At 49.9% G+C, this 23,179-nt stretch overlaps 1 protein-coding gene across 4 annotated transcripts in view; it reads left to right on the top strand.

Moving 5' to 3' along the window:
- Positions 1-23,179, top strand: part of IGF2BP1 (insulin like growth factor 2 mRNA binding protein 1) — a 1,614,238-nt gene that overhangs the window by 1,420,464 nt on the left and 170,595 nt on the right. For all 4 annotated transcript variants that reach the window (XM_078645534.1, XM_078645532.1, XM_078645535.1 and 1 more), the window contains one exon: positions 18,049-18,171. In XM_078645534.1, coding sequence (XP_078501660.1) covers positions 18,049-18,171 — 123 coding nt within the window. The remainder of the gene's footprint in view (positions 1-18,048; positions 18,172-23,179) is intronic.

The raw sequence follows: 23,179 nt of genomic DNA, 5'->3' as shown, positions 1-23,179 counted from the left end.
CGACAAAACCGAGCTTCTCATCTTCGGACCACGCCTCTCATGGAATGACTCCTGGTGGCCTTCAACCCTCATACCAGTCGGAACCTTGGCATAATACTAGACTCCTCCCTCTCCATGAACCGCCAAATCAACGCCATCTCCTCCACCAGTTTCATCTCCCTCCGGATCCTACGCAAGACTTTCAAGTGGATCCCCCAAGACTGCAGAAAGACTGCCACCCACGCACTCCTCACTAGCAGGCTAGACTACGGCAACGCCCTCTACGCCGGAAACAACAAATCCCTACTGCGCAAACTCCAAACCATCCAAAACGCAGCCGCCAGACTCCTCCTAGGGATTCCATGCCACCAACACATGACCCCACACCTGCGAGAACTCCACTGGCTCCCCGTCAAAGAGGGTCACCTACAAACTACTCACCCACGCCTACAAATCCCTCAACAGCTGACCCAAGTACCTCAACGACTGAAAGAGCTTCCACATTCCCAAGAGAAACCTCCGCTCAGCTGACCTCGCCCTAGCAGAGGTCCCCCGTATCCACCGAAGCAGAGCTGGAGGGAGAGCTTTCTCCTACACCACAGCATAGAACACCCTCCCAGTAGAAATAAGATGCTCACCAACCCTGCAGACCTTCAGACGGGCTCTCAAGACCTGACTTTTCGATTGACCGGAGCTGCCCAGCTTTTTCCCTCCCCCACCGCCTCTAGACCCTCACGTTTGAGTAGCGCGCTTTACCAACCCCTGATTGATTGAAATCCTCTGCCCTCCATTTGAGCCCCTCCACATTTGCCCTCTTCAGTTCTTCTCTTGGAAGGTGGCATTTCTAGTTGAGATCACCTCACGGAGGCTGGTTGGTGAGCTTCAGTCATTAACCCTGGAAGAACCTTTCTACCAAGTACAGAGGGATGGCTGATATATGCAAAGCAACTACCTGTTCTCTTCCAGGGGATCCTCATCAATAGTCATAAGCACTGAATATTCCCGCCCATGTGCGGGACCCCGGAAACAATATAAAAATATATATGTAAAAAACACATATCTCGCTCCACATATGTATGTACATATATCATTTTTCTCACACCAATGCAGCTCCACAACTGAGGCTAAAACAATGTAAACACATACATGCACTGCAATTAGTAAGGAAAGAAAACACATTAGGTCAAATAACCCTTGAACTTTGTGTTTTAATGAGTAAAACCACTCCTAAATCCTGAAAATTGCTCATAAATACATTGTTAGCCCTCAGGCTGCATTGCAAAACAATAGCATAGAAAATGAAACCATTTTCAACCAAAAACTGGCACCGTGCCTTTAAGGCAGCCATGACCCCAGGCTACCCATCATGCCTCAGGGGTGACGGTTAGGTCAGTTGTTCTTTCCGGCTCCTTCAGTCAGGACCCTGGTGAAACAGCTCCCTTTCTTTTTGACTTTCTGTCAAAAAATAATTTTGTTAATCTACAATTTTCGCTTTCACTCGACTTTTTAGACCTAGGGTGCTACTACTACCTTTTTTAGGCTTAAAGGTGTTTTTTCTGTCAAAATGCCTTCCCTTTTTGACAAATGCCCTTCATGTGGAAGGAAGATGGCAAAGACTGACACTCATTCAGTGTGTATCCTGTGCTTACCAGCTTCTCATTCTACAAAAATCTGTGAACACTGCCAGGTTTTATCATCCAGAACTCTTCAAGATCGAGAGAGAATTCGTATTTATGGACTTTCTGAGAGAGGAAGATCTCCCAAGAAGCAGAAAAGTCGGAAGGCGCGGTCGACGTCGAAAGAAGCCCCGACTTGTTCACCTTCGGCGTCGAAGAAGCAGTCTGCGACGAAGATGTCTTCAGCGTCTACATCCAAGGTACCTCCGCTACAGACAGCGTAGAGGGATAGGTCACCGTCTAAGCATAAGAACTCGACGGCGAGCCAACTGACGTCGAAGCAGCATCGTCATGCTGTGACGTCGAGGCATTCTACGTCGACGTCTGGCCATCGGCGTTCGACGTAGAGACAACCTCCGTCAACGACTAGTTGTGGTCGTTCGGCGTCGAGGGAACCTATGCCTACACATCGTCGATCGACGTCGTAGCAGCCCACGTCGACGCCCGGTCATCGGCGTTTGACGTCTAGGCAGCCTCCGTCGCATTCAGACAAGCGGCATTCGACGTCGAGGCACCTTTCGTCACCGACAGAGCACCGGCGATCGGCATCGAAGCAGCCTCCGTCGCCGTCGAGCAGGCATCCTTCAACGGCGAGGCGCTCGCGAAGGACAGTCATCGACACTCGAGGTCGACGCCGAGAGAGCATCTATCTGCTCAGCGTCGAAACAGCCACCGTCGACGGATCAGCGGAGATCCAGGGAGCGGGGCGATTCGCAGCCAGTGAACATCTCTCCTTCAAGATCGCAGGAGAGGTCGCCTTTGGGGCAGGTGGTGCAGGAGATGGAGAGCGAACCATTGGACCAGTCTCAAATCTTTAGGTCTCAACTGGGTTCCCCAGGATCAGCATCGGCTGCGCAGGATCCTCCTGCCAAGAGAAAGAGGGTCTCAGAAGAGAGGTCGGTCGAGGTCTTCCTCTAGACTGTCTCTAGTTAGCCTATCCTCATCCTCCTCGGCATCTCGAAGTGGCAGATCCTCGGATGGGGGAGACAGCGATTCGAATAGGGAGAGGTCAAAGTCCCCTTCAAGGTCGCAGCAGGATCAGGCGGATCAACCTCCTCCACGAGCACGTTCGCCAGAGGTCGCACCCAAAAGTCTCCTACTGTTAGTCTTTCCCCAAGGTGGTATAGACCTCTTCACCACTGGGCCAAGGAGACGGCAGATCTGTTGAGGGCGTATCGAGATCAAGCCTCCTGCCGCTAAGAACGGTCTCGTTCTAGAGGAAAAGCAAGATCTAGTCACAGAGGGCGATCTCGTTCTAGAACGCGCTCAACTAGAAGATCTAGGTCCAGGCGAACTCATAGCTCTTCAAGTTCATCAAGGACCCGATCTCACAGGAATTACTCTCCGACTCTAACAAACAGTCCACGCTCGAATACCCCCAACTGAGGATATTTTCTCGTTCCAAGACATTTTGGGCAGGGGAGCCCTGAAGTTAGGAGTGCCTATGTCAGCTCCGCAGATCAAGACGACGGTCATCTTTGAAACCCTGCAGCACAGAACGGCACCCAAACCCTTATTGCCGATGGTCCCGGGCATAATGGATACAGTAAATGAGGTCTTCTTGACTCCGGCGACGGTGAAGTCAGTCCCAGCGAGGATTCTCAAGAAATATCGTCCTCCTGAAGAGGATCCTCTGTTCCTCAAATCCGATCCCCCGCCAGATTCAGTAATCATTGCGGCGGCTAGGAAATCCAATGCGGTGGCTTCCTCATCCACGGTACCGCCGGATAAGGACAGCAAGGTACAAGACTCATGGGGGAGAAGAGTTTGTAACACCTCAGCTTCTTTCCTCAAGGTCTCCATTGCGGAAGCTCTTCTGGGCAGATATGACAGATCTCTGTGGGACTCGCTTCAGAGATTTTCTGATAAACTTCCTCAGGAAGATAGAAAGGACTTTGAGGAGATTCAGTTGGAGGGCGGTCAAGTCTCCAATCAGATTATAGGAGCGGTGGCAGATGGAGCAACGCTGGCTGCGCATGGAATCACAGCGAGGAGATCCTCATGGTTGCGGCTTACAGCATTGAAACCCGAGGCTCAATCCAGAATACTAAATCTTCCTTTTTCAGGAGCATCTCTCTTTGAGGCGAGTGCTGATGAGGAGATGCAGCGGATGAAAACTGAGTTAGACACCCTTAAAGCTGTTGGACTTGAAAAGGAAAAGGAATTCTGGAAGAAGTTCCGTTCTGACAACAAGGGCTCTTCGGAGCAGAGGGTTCAAACCTCTAACTGGCTGAATGGCCAGAACCAGCAAGGCCAACAAAAATCACAATATAAAGGCAAGCGCAATTCCAAAGGAAATGGAAATCAGCACCAAGGCAACAACTTCAATAAGCCTCAGCAGAAGCAATGAGTCTTCACTCCCCCCAGCGCCGTTGTCCACTCCAGTGGGGGAAAGCATTGCACATCACAGGACAGAGTGGCAGGCCATTACGAAAGATCAATGGGTGTTGTCTACGCTGCAGAATGGGTACTGTCTTCGTTTCCATAGTCTACCTCCACCCGTTACTCCGATGTCAACTTCAAGCCACCAGCTACAAATGTTAAAGAAAAAAGTAGCGACACTCCTCGAGAAATCAGCCATCGAGAGGGTGCCGGTGGCTCAAAGGGGGAAAGGAGTATACTCAAGGTATTTTCTGGTCAGAAAAAGGGCCAAAAGGCGGAATACAGGCCTATTCTGGACTTGAGAACACTCAATCTACATGTACGAAAAGAAACAATTCGCATGTTGGTGCTTCACCAAATCTATCCACATCTCAGGAAGGGGAATTGGATGTGTTCGGTGGACCTTCAAGACGCATATTTTCATGTCCCGATACGGCCCGATCACAGGAGATTCCTTCGATTTCGGGTGGGGACCCCTCACTACCAGTTCAAAGTCCTTCCGTTTGGGTTGAAGTCGACCCCCAGGGTGTTCACGAAGTGTCGCAGTGGTGGCGGCAGCTCTACGCCGCAGGGGAGTCATCGTATACCCATACTTAGACGATTGGCTGTTGAAAGGTTCACTTCCAGACAATGTAAGGAATCAATTCCAGACATGCATAGAACTTTGTCAACGTCTAGGCCTGCATGTCAACTACAAGAAGTCTGTCTCCCAACCCACTCAGAAGATTCACTTCCTAGGAGCTCTGCTAGACTCCGAGGTAGGAAAAGTGTTTCCTTCGGAGGAGAGACAGTTTTCGATAGCGCTCAAGTGCCAGCAAGTTCTTCGCAACAGGACTCAGAAAGTGCGAAAGATAGCCTCCCTCTTAGGATCGATGGCTTCCTGCATATTCTTGGTACAGAACGCCAGACTTCGGATGCGTCCTCTTCAGCAGGATCTGGAGGACAAATGGGACCAGCAATCAGATCGCTGGGACGATCAGATCACTTTGTCGGAGGTAGCGCGATCTTCCATCCCGTGGTGGACAAAGAAGCAGAACATGCAAGTGGGAGTTCTCTTCCATCAACCTCCTCCTACACAAACGATCATCACAGACGCGTCATTGCAAGGCTGGGGGGCGCACATGGGTCCTTCAGGTGCAGGGTCTGTGGTCGTCCAAAGAAAGCACCTACCACATCAACTTGCTGGAGTTGAGAGCAGTCCACCTGGCTCTCAAAGCGTTCCTTCCCTCGCTTCAGGAAGAGGTGGTTCTAGTACAAACGGACAACACCACCACGATGTACTATTTAAACAAGCAGGGAGGAACGCGCTCAAGGACTCGGTCACTAGAAGCTCAGTGCATCTGGCATTGGCTTCTGGCTCGCAAGTTGTCTGTTCAAGCAGTCCACCTCCCAGGAGAGCAGAATGTGAGGGCGGACGCACTAAGTTGGCACTTTGAAGACCAAGAAGACTGGGTTCTCAACGACAAAGTGCTAGACTTTTTCCAGTCTTGGGGTCGTCCTTCCATAGATCTCTTCGCAGACGACGTAAACAGCAAATGCCCAAGCTTCGCCTCAAGGTTCTATCGACCAGGAACGAGGGGGAATGCTCTTTTGATCGATTGGTCAGGGGAATTTGTGTACGCCTTTCCACCCCTTCCTCTGATCACGAAGGTGGTGAGCAAGCTGACCCACTCGTGCACAACAATGATCCGGATTGCCCCCGACTGGCCGAGGCAATGGTGGTACACGGACCTACTTCACCTGTCAGTGTCTCCTCACAAGAGGCTTCCATACAGGCCGGACCTGTTGTCGAAGATGAGCGGGAGGATTCACCATCCCAACCTACCGTCACTGAACTTGGCAGCATGGCTCCTGAGGTCATTCAGTACGGCCAGTTCGAGGCATGTGGGCTGCTGAATTCATATCTGTAGCATAGATCCCCGCCTAGTGTTGGGTCCGGATGATTGCACATTGTTGTCCTGGAAGAGTCTTCGAAGTATCACGAGATAGGTGGCTCCTCCCCTGGACTACAGTGCGCATGGGCATCGACTCCATCCCCAGATTGTTTTTTTCCGCCATTGGGTTCGGATGCATATTTGATCACTCAAGATCGGAATCGATAGAAACTTTATTTAGGCCCGAAGGCCTTTCCTATATCGTCGGTATTGTTTGCGTTCGGTGCCCAGCTCTGTTCCGGCTCAGTTCCTGAGTCGGACATCCGGAGGACCCGCGTGGATCTTCGGTGCTTGAGGCCTAGTCAACGCAGCCAAACTTCGACGAATCAACATGAAACGGAGCCCGTTCAAGAGATGCCCAGTGTGCAACTCGAAGTATCCCCACATCGATGTCCACCCGGTGTGCAACAAGTGCCTGTCGCCGGATCACGATGAAGCCAACTGTATGGCTTGTTCCCGTTTTCGCTCCAAGATGATTCGACTTCGGCGCGTGGCGCGCCAGGAGGCCCAGCTGACGGCCCCTGCCCCGGTGAACATTTTCGCGGGGGAAGCAGACTAGCAGGAAGATCGGGAGCAGATTTCCACTCCAGCGGCGGAGATCGACTCCAACTACGACGCAGACGTAGAAATGCTCGATGCAGAAGACGTCGTCGACGAGGTAGGAGACGACAATGAGGCCTACGGGGCCACGGAAGATAGCTCAGGAGAAGAGCTATGCCCCGTTCGAACAATCACTAAGGCTCAGGTCGAGGGATCGCCACATGGCCTTACCCAAGATCTTGCACCTGGATCCACGGTCTCGCCTACTGGCCCGGCTACGGTCCATCCTACGGAGCCGCCATTGGTGAAATCGAAACCGAAAGTGAAAGCTTCGGTCTCAACAAAACCGAAAGTGATCGAGACGCCGTCGACACAGAAGACGCCTGTAGCTTTGGTCGCCTCCGCGTCTTCGGACACGTCGGGCCAGCCGAAGAAGGTTGTCGATCCGGTGAAGTCGCTCAAGAGCGTCGAGCTGAAGTCGCACAAGGGCGTCGAGCCGAAGACTGGGGGGCCAAAAAAGGTTGTCAAGGCCGCCGACCCGAAACCATCGGCGCCAAAGGCCGTCGACACAACCAAAGGACCTGAAGCTCCAAAGGCTGTCGACCCAGCACGTCGCCCGGACCAAGCCAAAAGTAATGTCGCTCTCGAGTCTGCACATGCTGCTGGATCGAGAACACCTGTCGGGTCGACGAAACCGTCCGCATCCTTCACAAAGCAGGTATCGGTCTCGTTGCAACGCATCAGGAACAAGGCTTCCGCAGTTGATCCGAAGGTCACTTCCACCCCGAAGCCCGCTGCAAAACCGCCAAAGTCGACGGCGCTGATCCAGTTCACGCTGCTGCCAAAGGTGGCGCCGAAGGCGTTCGCGCCCAGAACGGTCGACGCGCCCAAGAAGGTGTCCACGGGACTGCAGCCAACACCTGCAGTTGTAGGCACAAAACACCGACAACCCCTGATGGAGGAGCAGTCTGAGCAATTTATCGACGCCGACACCGGTAAACTTTCCATCTACAAGCGAAAGATCATGCCGGCACAACCTATGGAGTCCTACACAATTCCTTTAAAGAGGAAAAAGGCTTCTACGGATTCCCCGGTTCTGATTGAACCTATTTATCCACAGCCTCAACATACTGCTCCAACCTCACCCACTTACTCTGATGTGGAGGCTGGGGAAGGAGAGGATGAAGAGTACAACTTCCCTGCTGACACTGATCCTGAAGATCACCATGACTCATGGGCAGATGCTGGGGACCCAGGTGATCCGCAAACTGCCCCGGACACTCAAGTATATACTGTTAAAACCTCCCCTACTGAGGATTCTGCGGCATTTAATGCTCTAATTGAGAGAGCAGCTAAAAATCACTACGTCCAGCTGCATGCTGACCCTGTTGAAGTGGATTTTCTGTTTGATACCTTTTCCACATCTGAAAAGACTGTCAAGACTCTGCCAATGCTGAAGGGGGTTTTGAAACATGCTGCGGACATCTTTAAAGAGCCCACACGTGCCAGGGTTATAAACCCCAGAATTGAAAAGAAATATCGGCCGGCACCTGGCGACCCTACATACATCAAGGGCCAGTTGCCGTTGGACTCTCTCGTTGTTTCTAATGCCCGAAAGAGGGCGAATTCACAAACTACTGGTGATGCTCCTCCCCCTGACAGAATCTCCGGGTTCAAACCAGAGATCCAAACCACCATCCTCAATCAGCCTGTAAACCCTGATCACTTATTTGGACCTGAGGTGGATACCACCCTGGAAAAAATAAAGAAAGACACCGAGACTGCGAAGTCCATGGGGGCTCTCCAGTCCCAGCAGTTCAGGGGTAGTACTTTTCGTCGCTCAAGCAACAGAGGTGTTTCCAGAGGCCCCAGCAAACGCAGTACACGAAAGGTGGTGCACAAACCTCTTACAACAAGCAGAGTAGAGGCGGCTATCGAGGCAACCGCACCAAGAGCAGAGGTCGTGGAAACAACAACTCCCGATCCTCCGCTGCCAACAAACAGTGACGCCTTGTCACTGCCCCCCGACCATACCACACCTGTCGGGGGGAGACTCCAACAGTTCCTGCCAGTCTGGAAATCCATCACCACAGACAGGTGGGTCAGAAAACTTATTCAGTACGGTTATTGTCTGGAGTTAACGTCCACTCCACCCAACATCCCACCAAGGCACCTTCCTATGTCAACAGAGCATTTGCACTTATTGCAGCAAGAAGTACTCGTCGTGCTGCAAAAAGGGGCAATCAAGATCGTACCAGTGGAACAAAGAGGCACAGGAGTGTACTCCCTGTACTTCTTAATCCCAAAGAAGGACGTGTCCCTGCGACCCATTCTGGACCTCAGGCCCCTGAACCAGTACATTCTCTCAGAACACTTTCATATGCTCACGCTGCAGCAGGTTCTTCCGTTGCTCAATCAAGGGGATTTCCTCGCAACATTAGATCTAAAAGATGCATATTTTCACATTCCGCTACATCCGTCACACAGAAAATACCTCCGATTCACCATTCAGAATCAGCATTACCAATTCAAGGTCCTCCCTTTCGGAGTGACCACAGCGCCCAGGGTGTTCACGAAATGCCTGGCGACAGTGGCAGCGCACCTCAGGAGACAAAACGTTCACGTCTACCCTTATCTGGACGACTGGCTTGTCCAAGCAAAGTCAGCCCAGCAGTGCGCTGCCAACCTGTCCCACACCATTCACCTTCTTCACAATCTGGGTTTCTCGCTGAATTATCCAAAGTCTCACCTTCAGCCAGCCCATGTGCGGCAGTATCTGGGCGCGACAATAGATACTCTGGCAGCCACAGCTCAGCCAAATTCTGTGAGGATCAACAGCATTGTCGCTGATCCAGAAATTCAGACCGCAACACTCGCTTCCAGCACGAGTGTTCATGCAGTTGATAGGCATGATGGCCTCCTGCATCTTCATAGTCCCGCACGCGAGACTACATATGCGTCCGCTTCAAGAGTGCTTGGCACGTCAGTGGAATCAGGCTCACGGACAGTTAAAAGACCTAGCGTTGGTGACCGGTCGGGCATACACCTCTGCATTGGTGGAATCCACACAACCTTTGCAAAGGCTGACCGTTCCAAGAGCCTGTTCCACAAATCATCCTAACAACGGACGCTTCTCTACAGGGTTGGGGAGCTCATCCACTACACAGTGCAGGGACTATGGACAACACAGCAAAGGAAGCTGCACATCAACCACTTGGAGCTAATGGCAATCTTCCTGGCGATGAAGGCATTCAAGGTACATCTGTGCAACAGTCGTGTTGATCCGGACGGACAACATGACAGCCATGTACTACATTCAGAAGCAGGGAGGTACACACTCTCCACAGTTGTCTCATCTGGCTCAGAGCATGGGGAAGTGGGCCAGGGGAGAGGTGTGGCGCCGCGGCCAGGGCGACTGACGCTGGAATCTGGGGATCAGGGTTCGATCCCCGGCGGCACGTTAGCCCAGCACCATATGACTCTGGGCAATAGCTCGCTTAATCTTCCCGACGGCCCCCAGCGCCTAGAGACCCTTACGGGTGATTGTGCGCTTTACAAATGTGGATTATTATTATTCAGAGGAACATCTTCCTCATGGCGGAACACCTCCCAGGCAAGGAAAATGTGATGGCGGATCTGCTCAGGAGGTACAGCCACCAGATGCACGAGTGGGAGATACATCCATCAGTGCTCCACCCGTACTTCCAGCAGTGGGGTCATCCAGAGATGGACCTGTTCGCCACAAGGGAAAACGCCAAATGCCAAAGCTTTGCCGCCAGGTTCCCGCACCCACAGTCGCAGGGCAATGCGATATGGGTGAACTGGTCAGGCAAATTTGCGTACGCTTTCCCCCCAGCACCTCTAATACCGCTGGTGGCACGAAAGCTAAAGCAACACTCGATGACGCTCATCCTGGTTGCTCCAACGCGCGCCCGCCAACCATGGTACACCACGTTTCTAGAACTTTCCGTGGTACCGCATCAACGGCTGCACCTCACACCCAGACTTTTGCTGCAGAGCCATGGCGACATTCAGCACCCAGATCCGCAACAGCTCAACCTGGCGATCTGGCTCCTGAGGTCTTAGTTTGGCTACCTCAACTTGCCTCCTGACTGCATGGATATCATACGGGAGGCAAGAAAGCCCACCACCAGAGCATGCTACGCAGCAAAATGGAAGCGGTTTGTCATTTATTGCGTGGAACACAACATTGACCCGCCTGGCGCGTCCACGCACAACATCATTTGTGATCTGTTGCATCTTTACAAATGCAATCTGGCATTACTTCCATTCGGATACATTTATCCGCCATTGCAGCTTATCTCCAAAACCGGCAGCATCTCTCCCTTTTCCGAGTACCTGCCATTAAAGCTTTTTTAGAAGGGCTCAAGTGTGTCATTCCTCCCAGGACCCCTCCTGCTCCTGAGTTGAATCTTAATGTGGTACTCACCCGACTGATGGGTCCACCTTTTGAGCCTCTACATTCATGCGAGATTCAGTTCTTAACATGGAAAGTGGCTTTCCTAATAGCCATTACGTCACTGCGACGTGTTAGTGAGCTCCAAGCACTCACTGTACAAGAGCCATTCATACAAATTCACTCCAACCGGGTGGTGCTGCGCACTAACCCTAAATTTCTTCCTAAGGTGGTTTCACAGTTCCATGTTAACCAAACTATTGAACTGCCCGTCTTCTCCCAAAATCCAGAGACCGTGGCTGAAAGAATGCTCCACACTCTGGACGTCAAACAAGCTTTAATGTACTACATGACTGACGCTGGAATCTGGGGACCACGGTTCGATCCCCGCTTCCGGCGGCAGGTTAGCCCAGCACCATGTGACTCTGGGCAATAGCTCGCTTAATCTTCCCGACGGCCCCCCAGCGCCTAGAGACCCTTACGGGTGATTGTGCGCTTTACAAATGTGGACTTTACTTTTTACTTTACATTGATAGAACTAAAGATTTTAGGAAGACGAAACAACGTTGTTGCCTTTTCTGCCCAACACAAAGGCAACCCCATTTCCAAAGCAGGTATAGCCAGGTGGATCGTTAAATGTATTCAAATTTGCTATCAAAAAGCTAAGTGCACTTTAACGGTCCCCCCTAGAGCCCACTCCACCCGTAAGTTGGGGGCCTCCATGGCTTTCCTCGGAAATATCCCTTTGGAAGACATTTGTAGAGCAGCCACATGGTCTACCCCACACACATTTACTAAACACTACTGTGTAGATGTGCACTCCAAGCAGCAGGCAGCTGTAGGGCAGGCTGTTCTAAAAACACTTTTTCAGACGTCGGCAGCTGGCACAGGCGGCCGCCGCGAATGGAGGGACTGCTATATATTCTATGCTACAGATATGAGTTCAGCAGCCCACATGCCTCGAACTGAATATGCTACTTACCAGTATGCATCTGTTCTTGGCATGTAGGGCTGCTGACATTCATATCGCCCGCCCTCCTCCCCGGCGCCTGTAGCGGCTGCAGAACTTACACTTTCTCCTAGCATGGCCATCGCTCACACTGTTACACTCCATCTTTGCCACATTGGCTGAAAACAATCTGGGGATGGAGTCAATGCCCATGCGCACTGTAGTCCAGGGGAGGAGCCACCTATCTCGTGATACTTCGAAGACTCTTCCAGGACAACAATGTGCAATCATCCGGACCCAACACTAGGCGGCGATCTATGCTACAGATATGAATGTCAGCAGCCCTACATGCCAAGAACAGATGCATACTGGTAAGTAGCATATTCATTACTAACCGCCCGAAAAAGTGCTCTGTCTGCTTGCTTCATCTCACATTTTATTGTGGGTTTATGAATTATAGCAATGCCGCCCCCTATTTGTCCTTCTCTATCTTGTCTTACTAGCCTGTACTCGCTTGGAGTTGCATCCAATACATCCGGAGTGGAGTTCTCGGTGAGCCAGGTTTCGGTCAGGAATAGAACGTCCAGCGATCTTAGTAGTACGAGGATCAGATGTTTGTGTTTTTGCCAGTGATAGTCTGAGTAACTCTTCTCTGGAGTACATAATTCTGTCCTGTAGATCTAAGAGATCATGGGTCCTGTCCCATGGGCACGTTCGGGTGCGGTCGGGCGCAAATTGACTTGCCTTTGACGCACCAGCAGCACCCCCGCCGCATGTGTCCGCCTACACACTGTTTTGTAGGGAGCGTGTGTGAGGCTCCTTCTCTGCCTCCCACCCCGGAAGTGTTGCGTTGCAGCCCTGCCCTACGCCTGCCTCGTCCAAGCCCTCCACACAACGGCACACAGCCGGGATGGACCGGGGCAGGAGGGACCGCAGGAATCTGGTAAATTACTTGAAAATGATCCTTTGTGCAGTACAGTTTTACACCAAATAAAAAAAAAATGGTGATATCAGTTTGCCCCTCTAGCTACCTTGCTCCAAGGTATTGAGACTTCAAACTGGTTCCTTCACGACCTAAGTTGCAACTTGCGCAAAACCCCGTGGCAGTTCCCTTGACTCCTTGCCCTTACCACATGGTAGGGCCATGACTTCACAGAAGTTATTTCGCGCAGACTGAGAACCATAGCGACCGGGACAAATATGTTCCCTAATATGAGGTGGAAGTTAAGAGCTGCAAGATGCTATTGGAATAACTGCCCAAAACTGGCTTTGTGTCTCCCCTGGATAGCTTACAGTGGAAAGTGCCCCTTTCGCTGTTGTGATGCAATGGCCAACTGAAGTATTTAACCTATAATTACAACCATGGAAATAAAAAAAATTTTGACCATTTTTGCAACCTGGCCAGCTTTCACTGAGCCACAGTAACCATTCAGTGAGGCACGTTTGATACCCTAATGAGTGCTGCCTGTTGAAAGACAAGTTACCCATCGCCCTCTGGCTGGTGATCCCACCTTCCTAACAGCACCCCTCTCCGGAGAACATGGTGGTTCAAGTGTTCATCAGAAGGGGCACTCTAAATGCTTTTTCCTAACATTCCTCCCGACCAGTCAAACTGATAATTTTGTAGAAAATTCTTTTCTCTTTCACAAGCCTTGCTCGAAGATGGGTAAACGACAACTGTCTCTTTGCTCGTTATCCGATGCCATTTGGGATTTGGTTGCTCCAGTTTTACCAGCTGTTAAGCAGGTCCTTTGTGTGCCATTCATGCAGGCTCTTTCAGGGTGGCTGCAATGCTGCCAAGTTTGTGATACGCTCTGGGCTGGACACAACTGGCCGCCGGAGAACTAACCATGGGCACCATAGTGGTTCTCCAACGCCATGTCTGGAGTAGGTCCACAGGTGTTTCCGAAGCAGTAAAAGCACCTTCAATGGACATGGCTTTTGACGGTAATTTTGTTTTTGGGTATTGAACAGCCTTGGAACGCTTTAAAGGGCAAAGTCTCAGGACGTTACTTGGTCCTGGCTGCTCCGACAAGGCAATTCTATCAGCAGTTTCAAGCTTTGTATCGAAGGTAGAGGGCTCCCTGTCAGTTAGCTCCAACCCCCTCACCCGGCACATCAGACTCTACTGGTCTTTTGTTGTTGGTTGCAGCTCAGACCATGAGGATAGCGGGGACAATGTACAGCTCAGTGCCCCACCACTCTAGTGACTGCAACTGCAGAACCACTTTAGTTTCCTTGGCATCCCGCAGCCACTTTTAGAGGTAAAACCTGATATTTCATCCATGGCTGGCAGGCCATCACAACCACTTGGCAGATCGACTGCGAAGGGGAAGTGAAGCCCAGAGCAGCAGAGAGCAGCTGAGACTAGGGAACAGAGCGCCCACATTAAATAAACGAACAAATTCTGCAATCAGAAGCCAGCAGGGACAACGCCGAGCGGCGATAGCAGGCAGGCAAACAGGACCCACATGGGCGCCCCTGATAAAAAGCGGGATCACGGACTTATTAAACTCCACGTTTAAAGAAAAGATTGGACTTGACAAACACCGATAAAGCTAAACTGCGACAGGGACCTCCGCACACATAAATTGAACCCTACGTAACTGCGAGAACCTATGAAGGAAAAAGTGAAAAGCCCTGATGAGAACACGCGAATTTAAATAGCGAGTTCGAAACGCGTCGGCCCATTGGAGACCAGCATTGGAACAGCTAGGAATAACTGAATGCTTTAATGACTGAAATTTTGATTAATTCTTTCAGTTTCATCCAATATTGTTTGACATTGATATTTTTTGTCTCCATTTGATTCTTCCTTTTTGTGAATATACTTCACTCCTAAAAAAGATAGTGCAAATCATGAATATTGTTGTTGTAGCACAAACCGTAGTGCTAATGTATATATATGTTGTCATTCATGTATTGTTGTTTGGATTTGATAGTATTGTGATGAAGTATATGTTGATTTATGTGTAATATATGTGGTATGTCTTTTTCGAACAAATCAATTTTCTAATTCCTGAAAAAAAAAGGGTATAAATAAAATACCAGACAAATTTTAGACTCAAGTAGATTTGTCACTCCAAATGAGGAGAAATTAGAAGTTTCTTGTATGGTCAGCACTTGTCTTCTTATAACAGTGTGATATCTAGGCATATCATACGGAGTATAAAAAGTAATCTGAAAAGTAATGTCAAATGTAATTGAATTTTTGAACACACCTGTAACAAGTCATTTGTATCCAGTTTGCTTGTTGATCTTCCTGTCAGGAAAAGTACAATCCTATTTACCTCTACAAGCCTGCTGGTTTCTACAAATAAAATACAACCAAGATATTTGATACAAACAATTGGTCCGAGTTCAGCATTTCAGTGTATGACATTTCTTGCCAGAGTGTGTACAATACATGGTTAACACTACCCCCTGATGAAAGTCTTACTGCTTGCCGACACTACCACAAACAGAGTAAGGTATTATCTACTTTTACTGGAGTCTGTGAACACTATTTTTCTTTGGTATAGTAAATAGAGCCAGCTTCCTACAGAAGATTATCTGGGAGAGGTGGAGATCCGAGACCTCTGCTCTTTGGCGGATACCAGACACCATCAACTTGTTATGAGTTTATGGTAATTCGCTTGGCGTTAAAGACGTTCCTGCCCACCTTCAAAAGAATACTGGTGTAGATACGCAGACAACACTACCAAATAGTACTGCAATATGCAAGGTAGGGTCATGGCCATGGGCCAGGAGGCTGGACTACAGAGTGATTTCTCTAGTGTTCAACCACCTGGCAGGATCTTTAAAAACCAGGACGGACAGACCGTAGCCCTTAGTGTATTATGAAGGGCAGTTGCATCTGGTGGTGGCACAGGCCTTCTTCCAGTGTGGACAACCCGCCTAGATCGATGTGCCACTACCGAGAACGCACAATGTGAGTACTGCACGCTAGAGTTTCCAAAGCAACGCATGCTCTGAGAGTGGAGGTCAGGACTCCTGTATACTTTCTCGACTTTGCCTTTCCTGTCTTGAATTCTGAAGATCAGGAACAATTGGGCCACAGTCCTCCTAGTGGTTCCTGATTTGACTAGGAGCATGGTAACGAACTCCTGGGCATGAACGTCTGTTCTCCAAACAAGCTGCTGCTTCAAGAGGACCTGTCCCAGTAGTAAGGCAGGGTGTTGAGCCTGGGCCTGCATACTTTGCATCTCCATGCTTGGAGATTGAGTTACGAAAGTTGACCACATTCGACCTTCATACAAAGGTCCGTGACCTCCTCTTGGCAGTGAGGCATCCTTCCCCAAAATCAGTATATGCCTGCCATTGGGAAAGATTGGTGGATTGGTACGACACCTGACAAATTGACCCCATCCTAGCTAAGTTGTCAAATGTTGTTTGTTCTGTCCCTAGCCCAAGAATGACTGGGTAATAGTTAAGGACTTTGTCAGCATTGTTTCCGCCTATCTTGATTTGCACCCTGTTTGAGCTGTTGCACAGTTTTCCCTTGTGTCTTCAGAACGTAGTCTTTCTCATCGCCTTGACATCGGCTTGGTGTTTACAGAAACTTCAGGCTCTGTAGAAGTCCCCCACCCTTTTCCTGAGAACTTAGTTTGGAAGAAAGGAAGCTGCAGTCCTCCAAAACCTTGTTTTTCCCTTACATGTGGGCTTGGTCATCACACTGCTGGCATTCTTTGCGCCACCTGATACCACTGAGGAAGATGCTCATTATATGGATCCTAAGAGAAGGGAGTAAAGACTGGCAAAGCTGTGCAAACACTGACCTTCACCTAATGGCTTGTTCTCTGAATAGAGATCTGCTATTTGCTAGTGAAAAAGCAGTACAAAGAAAGTTTGTAGACCCATTCCACCATGGCCAAAGGAACTACTGCGGTTAGCTTAGACCTGTGTTTGGCAGCCATGTGGGCTTCGATTCACACAAACCAAGCACTGCTGCCTCCACAACCTGGTCTGCAATTTGCCTGCTCAGTATTGCAGGACTTTTGGTATGAGCCAGTTCAGACCTTGCCACCTAGGGAGGTACTACTTTGATATCTGAAGGAGGTTCTGAGAACACTGACTCGCATCCTATCGCCCTCTTTGGTCGAAAGGACTCCTTTGAGCTAATGGGATGACGAGCTCTGGATGGTGCACCTGTGCTCAGTGAGCGGTGCAGAGGCCTGAGAAGACTATGGGCAGCGTTTCCAGCACCTCAAACAATGTGTTGCTCTGTACTGAAGCAGGACAACTATCTTGAAACACAGGTCTAGAGATGCACATCACTGGGTGAACCACAGAGTTGAAAAACTAAAGACTGTCACTTTAGTAAATGTTATCATGCACTGCATTTGCCATGATGCATTGGGGCGAATTGAGTTACTTTATCTATTCACACATGAAATCTGCAGTTAAAAGTATCCATTCAAAGTTTTGTAGCCTGAATCATTCCTTTATTCACATGCTGTACATTGTTTCACCATCTAGTGGTTTCGTCCGGAAAGTCTTGCGCTTTTATTTTTTGTGGACGTTGTCGACCATTTGGGTTTAAATTCCTCCTTTTTTAAATTCAGATGTATGCCCCAACCTTTCCATTCAGCGAACCATTTAAAAAGGTCCCATTCTAGAGTTCTCTACACTGGTCGTGCTAATGTGCTGATGTTCTCTGCATCTGATGGCATAAACAGCATAGAAATCAACGGACGTCGTTGTGCATGGGTGGCGCTTATGTGGCTTCACTTTTGTGTTCTGTTGTGGAGGGAAGTTGACGCAGAGCTGCACAACTCAAAAAGACTGAATGTAACTAACTTGTTCTGTTGATGACACATGTGGTCCGTAGCCCAACTAGAGAGATGTATAGAGTTTTCTTACTCTGCTGCGAATGCCACACCACCCTCCTTCCCCATTAATAGCCCATGTACTTTTGTGAATAGGCTTCTTTCTCACTTGTGTATACTCCCTAACCATATATACGAAGCAGAAATTATATTAAAATATTCCCAATTGAACATTTTTCAAAATGAATGAATTAACTTATTGCTGGAGTATTGGGTATTATGAATGATGAAAAAAATTGTATTTGACTGCGCAACCACATTCTTGAGTATATATTTATCTATATATATCTATATATCCCATCTTTAAACCTTACCAGTCAATGGCAGTCTTTTTCCTTTACAGTTGCAGTCTCACCTTATTCCTGGCCTCAATCTGGCTGCTGTTGGCCTCTTCCCTGGCTCCTCTGGAGGGATGCCTCCTTCCCCAGGTGGTGTTCCTGGTGCTGCCCCCTACAGCTCCATGATGGTATGTATTCTGCTTAGCGTGCTGCTGGACAGACCTAAAACCAGTGTTTTCATAATTATCAAGTCATCAGTTTGTAGCGGTCGTTTAGGTTGTTGCTGATACTGTTGTATATATCATTGCTTATTTTTATAGGCAATCCTTTTCAGTGTGAAATGAGTTTCAGGAATGAAACTCCGTCATATGTAAACCTTAAATTGTCTGTGGGTGGTCCTGGGAATGTCAGTCTAATCACAAAATATATTTATTCAAAGCATATCTGAATACCAAGTAGGTAGACTTAAGATGAGACAACAATGGTAAAATGGGTGTCAAATCTGAATATTCTAGTATGTGTATTTAAAATGTAACTCCGGCAAGCCCAAAAGTATTGATCACTTAACATTGCAACACCTATACAGTAAGTTACATACTACTTTCCAAGTATGAGGAGAGAAACCATATTGGGAATAGTTTCTTTGTAAAGCAACAAGGACACTGAGTTTGCTGCACATTAACAGCCTCAGTCATTCCTGCAAGTGATTGTGCTGTAATATTTAATTTGCACTGAAGCAGTCAAAAAAGTGATGGTTGGAAAGCTTGAATTAATCTCAGACTTAGGTAATTACTCGGGCCGTGTCCCATGCCATCGTTATTTTGCACACCATGCCGCTTCAATTTGGACCCAGCCATACGCAAATCACACTGAAGAAGGGTGAAAGCTGAACAGTCCAGCCCAAACTGCCAGGCCATGTCCTCCCTGAACTGAATCGGTTTTGCACTTTTTAGGACTCATTAGTCCGGTATAGCTTAAACTAATGGCGCTGTGCACGGGATCCACGTCTGGGCATACCCGTAGCACACAAAGTTATCGATGGAATGCTTGAATTAATCTCAGCCTTTGGTAATTACTCAATAAATCTATTATGATGATACTCTGGTAATGAAGACCATAACCTGCTACTTTGCGCACTGGAAGATACCTGCCTGCTTGTGGGTGAAGGGGTTTCTTAAATTCAACTCCCCAAACTGATATTCTGCTTATTTCTAAACCGCAACCAGACTGACAGTAGGTTTTGGCTCACATCTATGGTCAATCATTCTACTTCTGCTTACTCCTGGGCATTAAGCTTGACTCTTACCTACACTTTGATAGACCAGTTTGTCGTGTAAATCCTGCTTCTGTTTTCTGTGATGCAACAAATGTTTCCATATCTGTCCCACAATTTTGATCTCACCAACATTTCTGTTCAAGCATTGATTGACTTTGATAATGTAGTTTTGCAGCGTGAATCTTTCTGGATTCACTATGCTGTGCATTATTCCGCGGTCTTGTGGTTGGGTCCGGATTCGTAGTCTTTTCTTTGTTTTTTTTTTTTTTTTTCTCTTTGCCCAGGTGGGCGTCGGCGTCACACCCCCTTTGGGTGTATTTCCGGTGACGTCGGCATGCTTCCTGCGGAAGCTCCCACTCTTGGGCGCCATCTTCAGATTCTTTTTTTCCGCGGTCGGGTCTGGATCGTTCCCGTTTGGGCTCCAGACATTTTTGGAGAAAGAAGAAAGAAAATACAGAAAAGACGAGGAGAAGTCATCTGAAGACTCCAGGGGACTTCACCGACGAAAGACAAGCAAAGATAAGGCGTTTTCCATCCAGATCTTCGACGACCGTCGACGAACACGCGACCAGAGAGGCCCTGGACGCTCGAGGATGGACAACACGCCGTTCAAGTTCTGCCGTAACTGCCACCACAAGTACGCGCAGAAGGACCAGCACCCGGTATGCAACCTTTGCCTACCGGTGGACCACGAAAGCGGAGACTGCAACGCCTGTTCCGCCTTCACCCCGAAGACCCTTCGTGTGAGAGAGAGGCAGAGGGTAGCACACGCCGCCCTGCAGGGGAAGGCCCCGACCCCGTCGCTCTACGAGCTGGGGATGTCCTCCGAGGAAGAAGACAACGCTGCCGCCGAAGACGACAGCTACACGGTCGTAGAGACCGATTACACGAAGACTTCTGACAAGGTAGGAGACTCTTCGGCCCCCAAGAACCCGAGAGACTCTGAGTCTCGAAAAATCGAGGGCAAGACCCCGAAAGCGCCGACGCCAAAAAAGGCGGCGTCCGCGACTACTCCCAGGCCCAGCGGATCCTCAGAGAAGGAGTCCCCGGCGCCGAGAGCTGCTGATCAGCAGAAGACGTCGAAAATCGTCCCCGAAAAGGATCGATCGACGAGGGAGAAAGACCCGAAACTGTCGACGACGACCAGAGACCCGATATCCGGTTCGACGTCGAAAACTTCGACTCCGAGAGGCACGGCGACGAGCCATCCGTCGAAGAGAGCGGCGGAACCATCCGACGCGGAACACGCGGCCGAGATGGAAAAGAAAAGAAGGCGCCTCGAGGCAGAAATGGAGAACTTCATGCAGCGGAAAAAAGATTTCGACGCAAGGATGAAGGCCTTCACGATCCCTCACAAGACCAAGCCACCAGTGCTGGAGGCGGTCGAGGAGGAAGAAGAAGAGGTCGCCGAAGTCACCGAGCAAGACCAGGACGTCGAGGTGTTCGACGACCAGGAGGAGTACGAGAATCCCCACGAGAGCTACAGCTATGGGGAGGAAGATGAGGGCAGGACAGACACAGAGTCGGCGCCCTATGACCTTCAGGAGGTAGATTACATCGATGTCGACACCGACAGCCCGAAGGAGGTGGTCGACACCTACCCCTCGAGGCCCTCGCCGCCGGACGACATCGGGGCCTACAACGCGGTGATACAATCTGCCGCAGCAGCTTTCAAGCTCAAGCTCGACGAAGAGAAGCAGAAAGCAGACTTCCTTCTGGAAACATTGCTCCCAACACAAACGAGGAGCCAGTTCCTCCCGATGCTCGAGAGCGTCTTGGCTCAGGGGAAGGAAGCTTTCAGGGAGCCCGCAACATGCAAGGCAGTAACTCCCAGAACTGAGAAGAAGTACAAGCATGCCGCAAAGGACCCGGCCTACATTCAGGGCACGGTCTCCGCAGACTCCATTATCACGGCCACAGCAAGGAGGAGGGCTAACGTACCCACTACCTCGGGCCCGCCACCGGATAAAGAGAGCAAAAGGATGGATCTGGTGGGCAGAAGGATCGAACGGAATGCCGCGACCCACTGGCGCATGGCTAATTCCAACGCCCTGGTAAACAGACACATGTACCAAATCATGGAGGGACTGGGGCAGTTGGTGAAGGACTTGCCCCAGGATGCCAAGCAGAAAGCCGAAAAGCTAATTGAAGAGGGGAAGAATGCTGCAAATTCTTGCCTTAAGACGGCCCTGGATGGGGCAGACACCGCCAGCAGGCTCATGATGATGGGCGTCACGGAAAGGAGACACGCCTGGCTCAGGATATCCGGTTTCAAACCGGAGGTGCAACACAGCATCCTGAACACACCATTCAACGGCAGTACGCTTTTCGGACAAACAGTTGATGAGCAACTCAGCCAACTTAAGAAGGATAACGAAACAGCAAGATCCATGGGAGCATTGCAGTTCAGAGGGAACAAGAGGGGCACCCCGTCACGGAGGCCCGGCGGGAGAGGCGGAAACCAGCCAGGTACATCACACCAGGCTTTCCAGCAAACGCACCAGGCAGACTCGCAGGGTCAGCAGGGCCATCAGAAACAGCCCTGGCAGTACCAACAAAGAGGCCAGTCCTTTCGAGGGAGAAATGGACGGGGACAAAATAGAAGAGGGGGCCAGCAGCCCACCTCCAAGTGACTTCAAAAAAATCCGTGTGCCCACCCACAAAAAAGATCCCAGGGGGCAGCACGTACAGATGGGTCAAGACAAACTAGACACCTACGACCACAGGACACCAGTGGGAGGAAGATTAAGATTCCACCTCCAGGAGTGGAGAGGAATCACATCAGACAAATGGATCCTCAACATTATCCAATTCGGATACTGCATAGAGTTGGAGGCGAGGCCAACAAACAGAAAACCAAGTAGAAAGCCGCTAGCAAGCAAGCAGCTGCAGTGCCTTCAGGAAGAAGCAAAAGAACTCCTGCAGAAGCAGGCCATAGAAAGGGTACCCTTCAAGGAAAGAAACACAGGAGTATACTCAACATACTTCCTGGTACCAAAAGTAGACGAGACAATGAGGCCCATTCTCGATTTACGGTTCGTGAACAAATTCATAAGAACGCAAAAATTCAAAATGACCTCCCTGCAAGAGGTGCTCCCACAGTTGCAGACCGGGGACTTCATGGTCACTATAGACCTCAAAGACGCATACCTGCACATCCCAATGAACAGGAAGCACAAGCACATGCTCAGGTTCACCGTCGGAGAAAGCCACTACCAGTTCACGACACTGGCCTTCGGTCTAAAATCGGCACCAAGAGTTTTCACAAAGTGCCTCGCAGCAGTCGCAGCGCACCTAAGAAGGCAGGGAATACATGTATACCCTTACCTGGACGACTGGCTGGTGAAAGCAAACTCATACCAGAAATGCAAGCTGCACGCACATACAGTGACCAGCACGCTCATAAACCTGGGGTTCTCCATCCATTGGAAGAAATCATCAATGGAGCCGGAACAAGTGAAGATCTTCCTGGGAGCACAGATCAACACCTTACAGGGCAAGGTGTTCCCCAGCGAGAAGAGGGCGAGGGCGCTGGTGAAGGAAACTCGCCTCTACCGGAAGGGACAAGCTCGGACAGTGAGGACGGCGAGCAAGATCATGGGGATGATGGCATCATGCATCCACCTGGTACCGAATGTACGACTCCACATGAGACCCATTCAAGAATGGCTACAGGAGCAATGGTCACAAGCTACAGGCAGTTGGGAGGATCTAGTGGTTGTAACGCACGCAGTGCAGAAGGAGATGACATGGTGGACCATGGAGAACATAGCAAGGGGAAAGCCTCTAACGCCCCCAACGCCAACAGTGACCATCACCACAGACGCATCCCTGAAGGGATGGGGCGCTCACATGGAGGAGCTCAAGGTGAGGGGACTGTGGACGCCGACGGATGCCACAAAGCACATCAATTACTTAGA

Source organism: Lissotriton helveticus, chromosome 5_1, assembly GCF_964261635.1.
Source record: "Lissotriton helveticus chromosome 5_1, aLisHel1.1, whole genome shotgun sequence".
NCBI lineage: Eukaryota > Metazoa > Chordata > Amphibia > Caudata > Salamandridae > Lissotriton > Lissotriton helveticus.
This window is presented reverse-complemented; position numbering and strand designations above follow the sequence as displayed.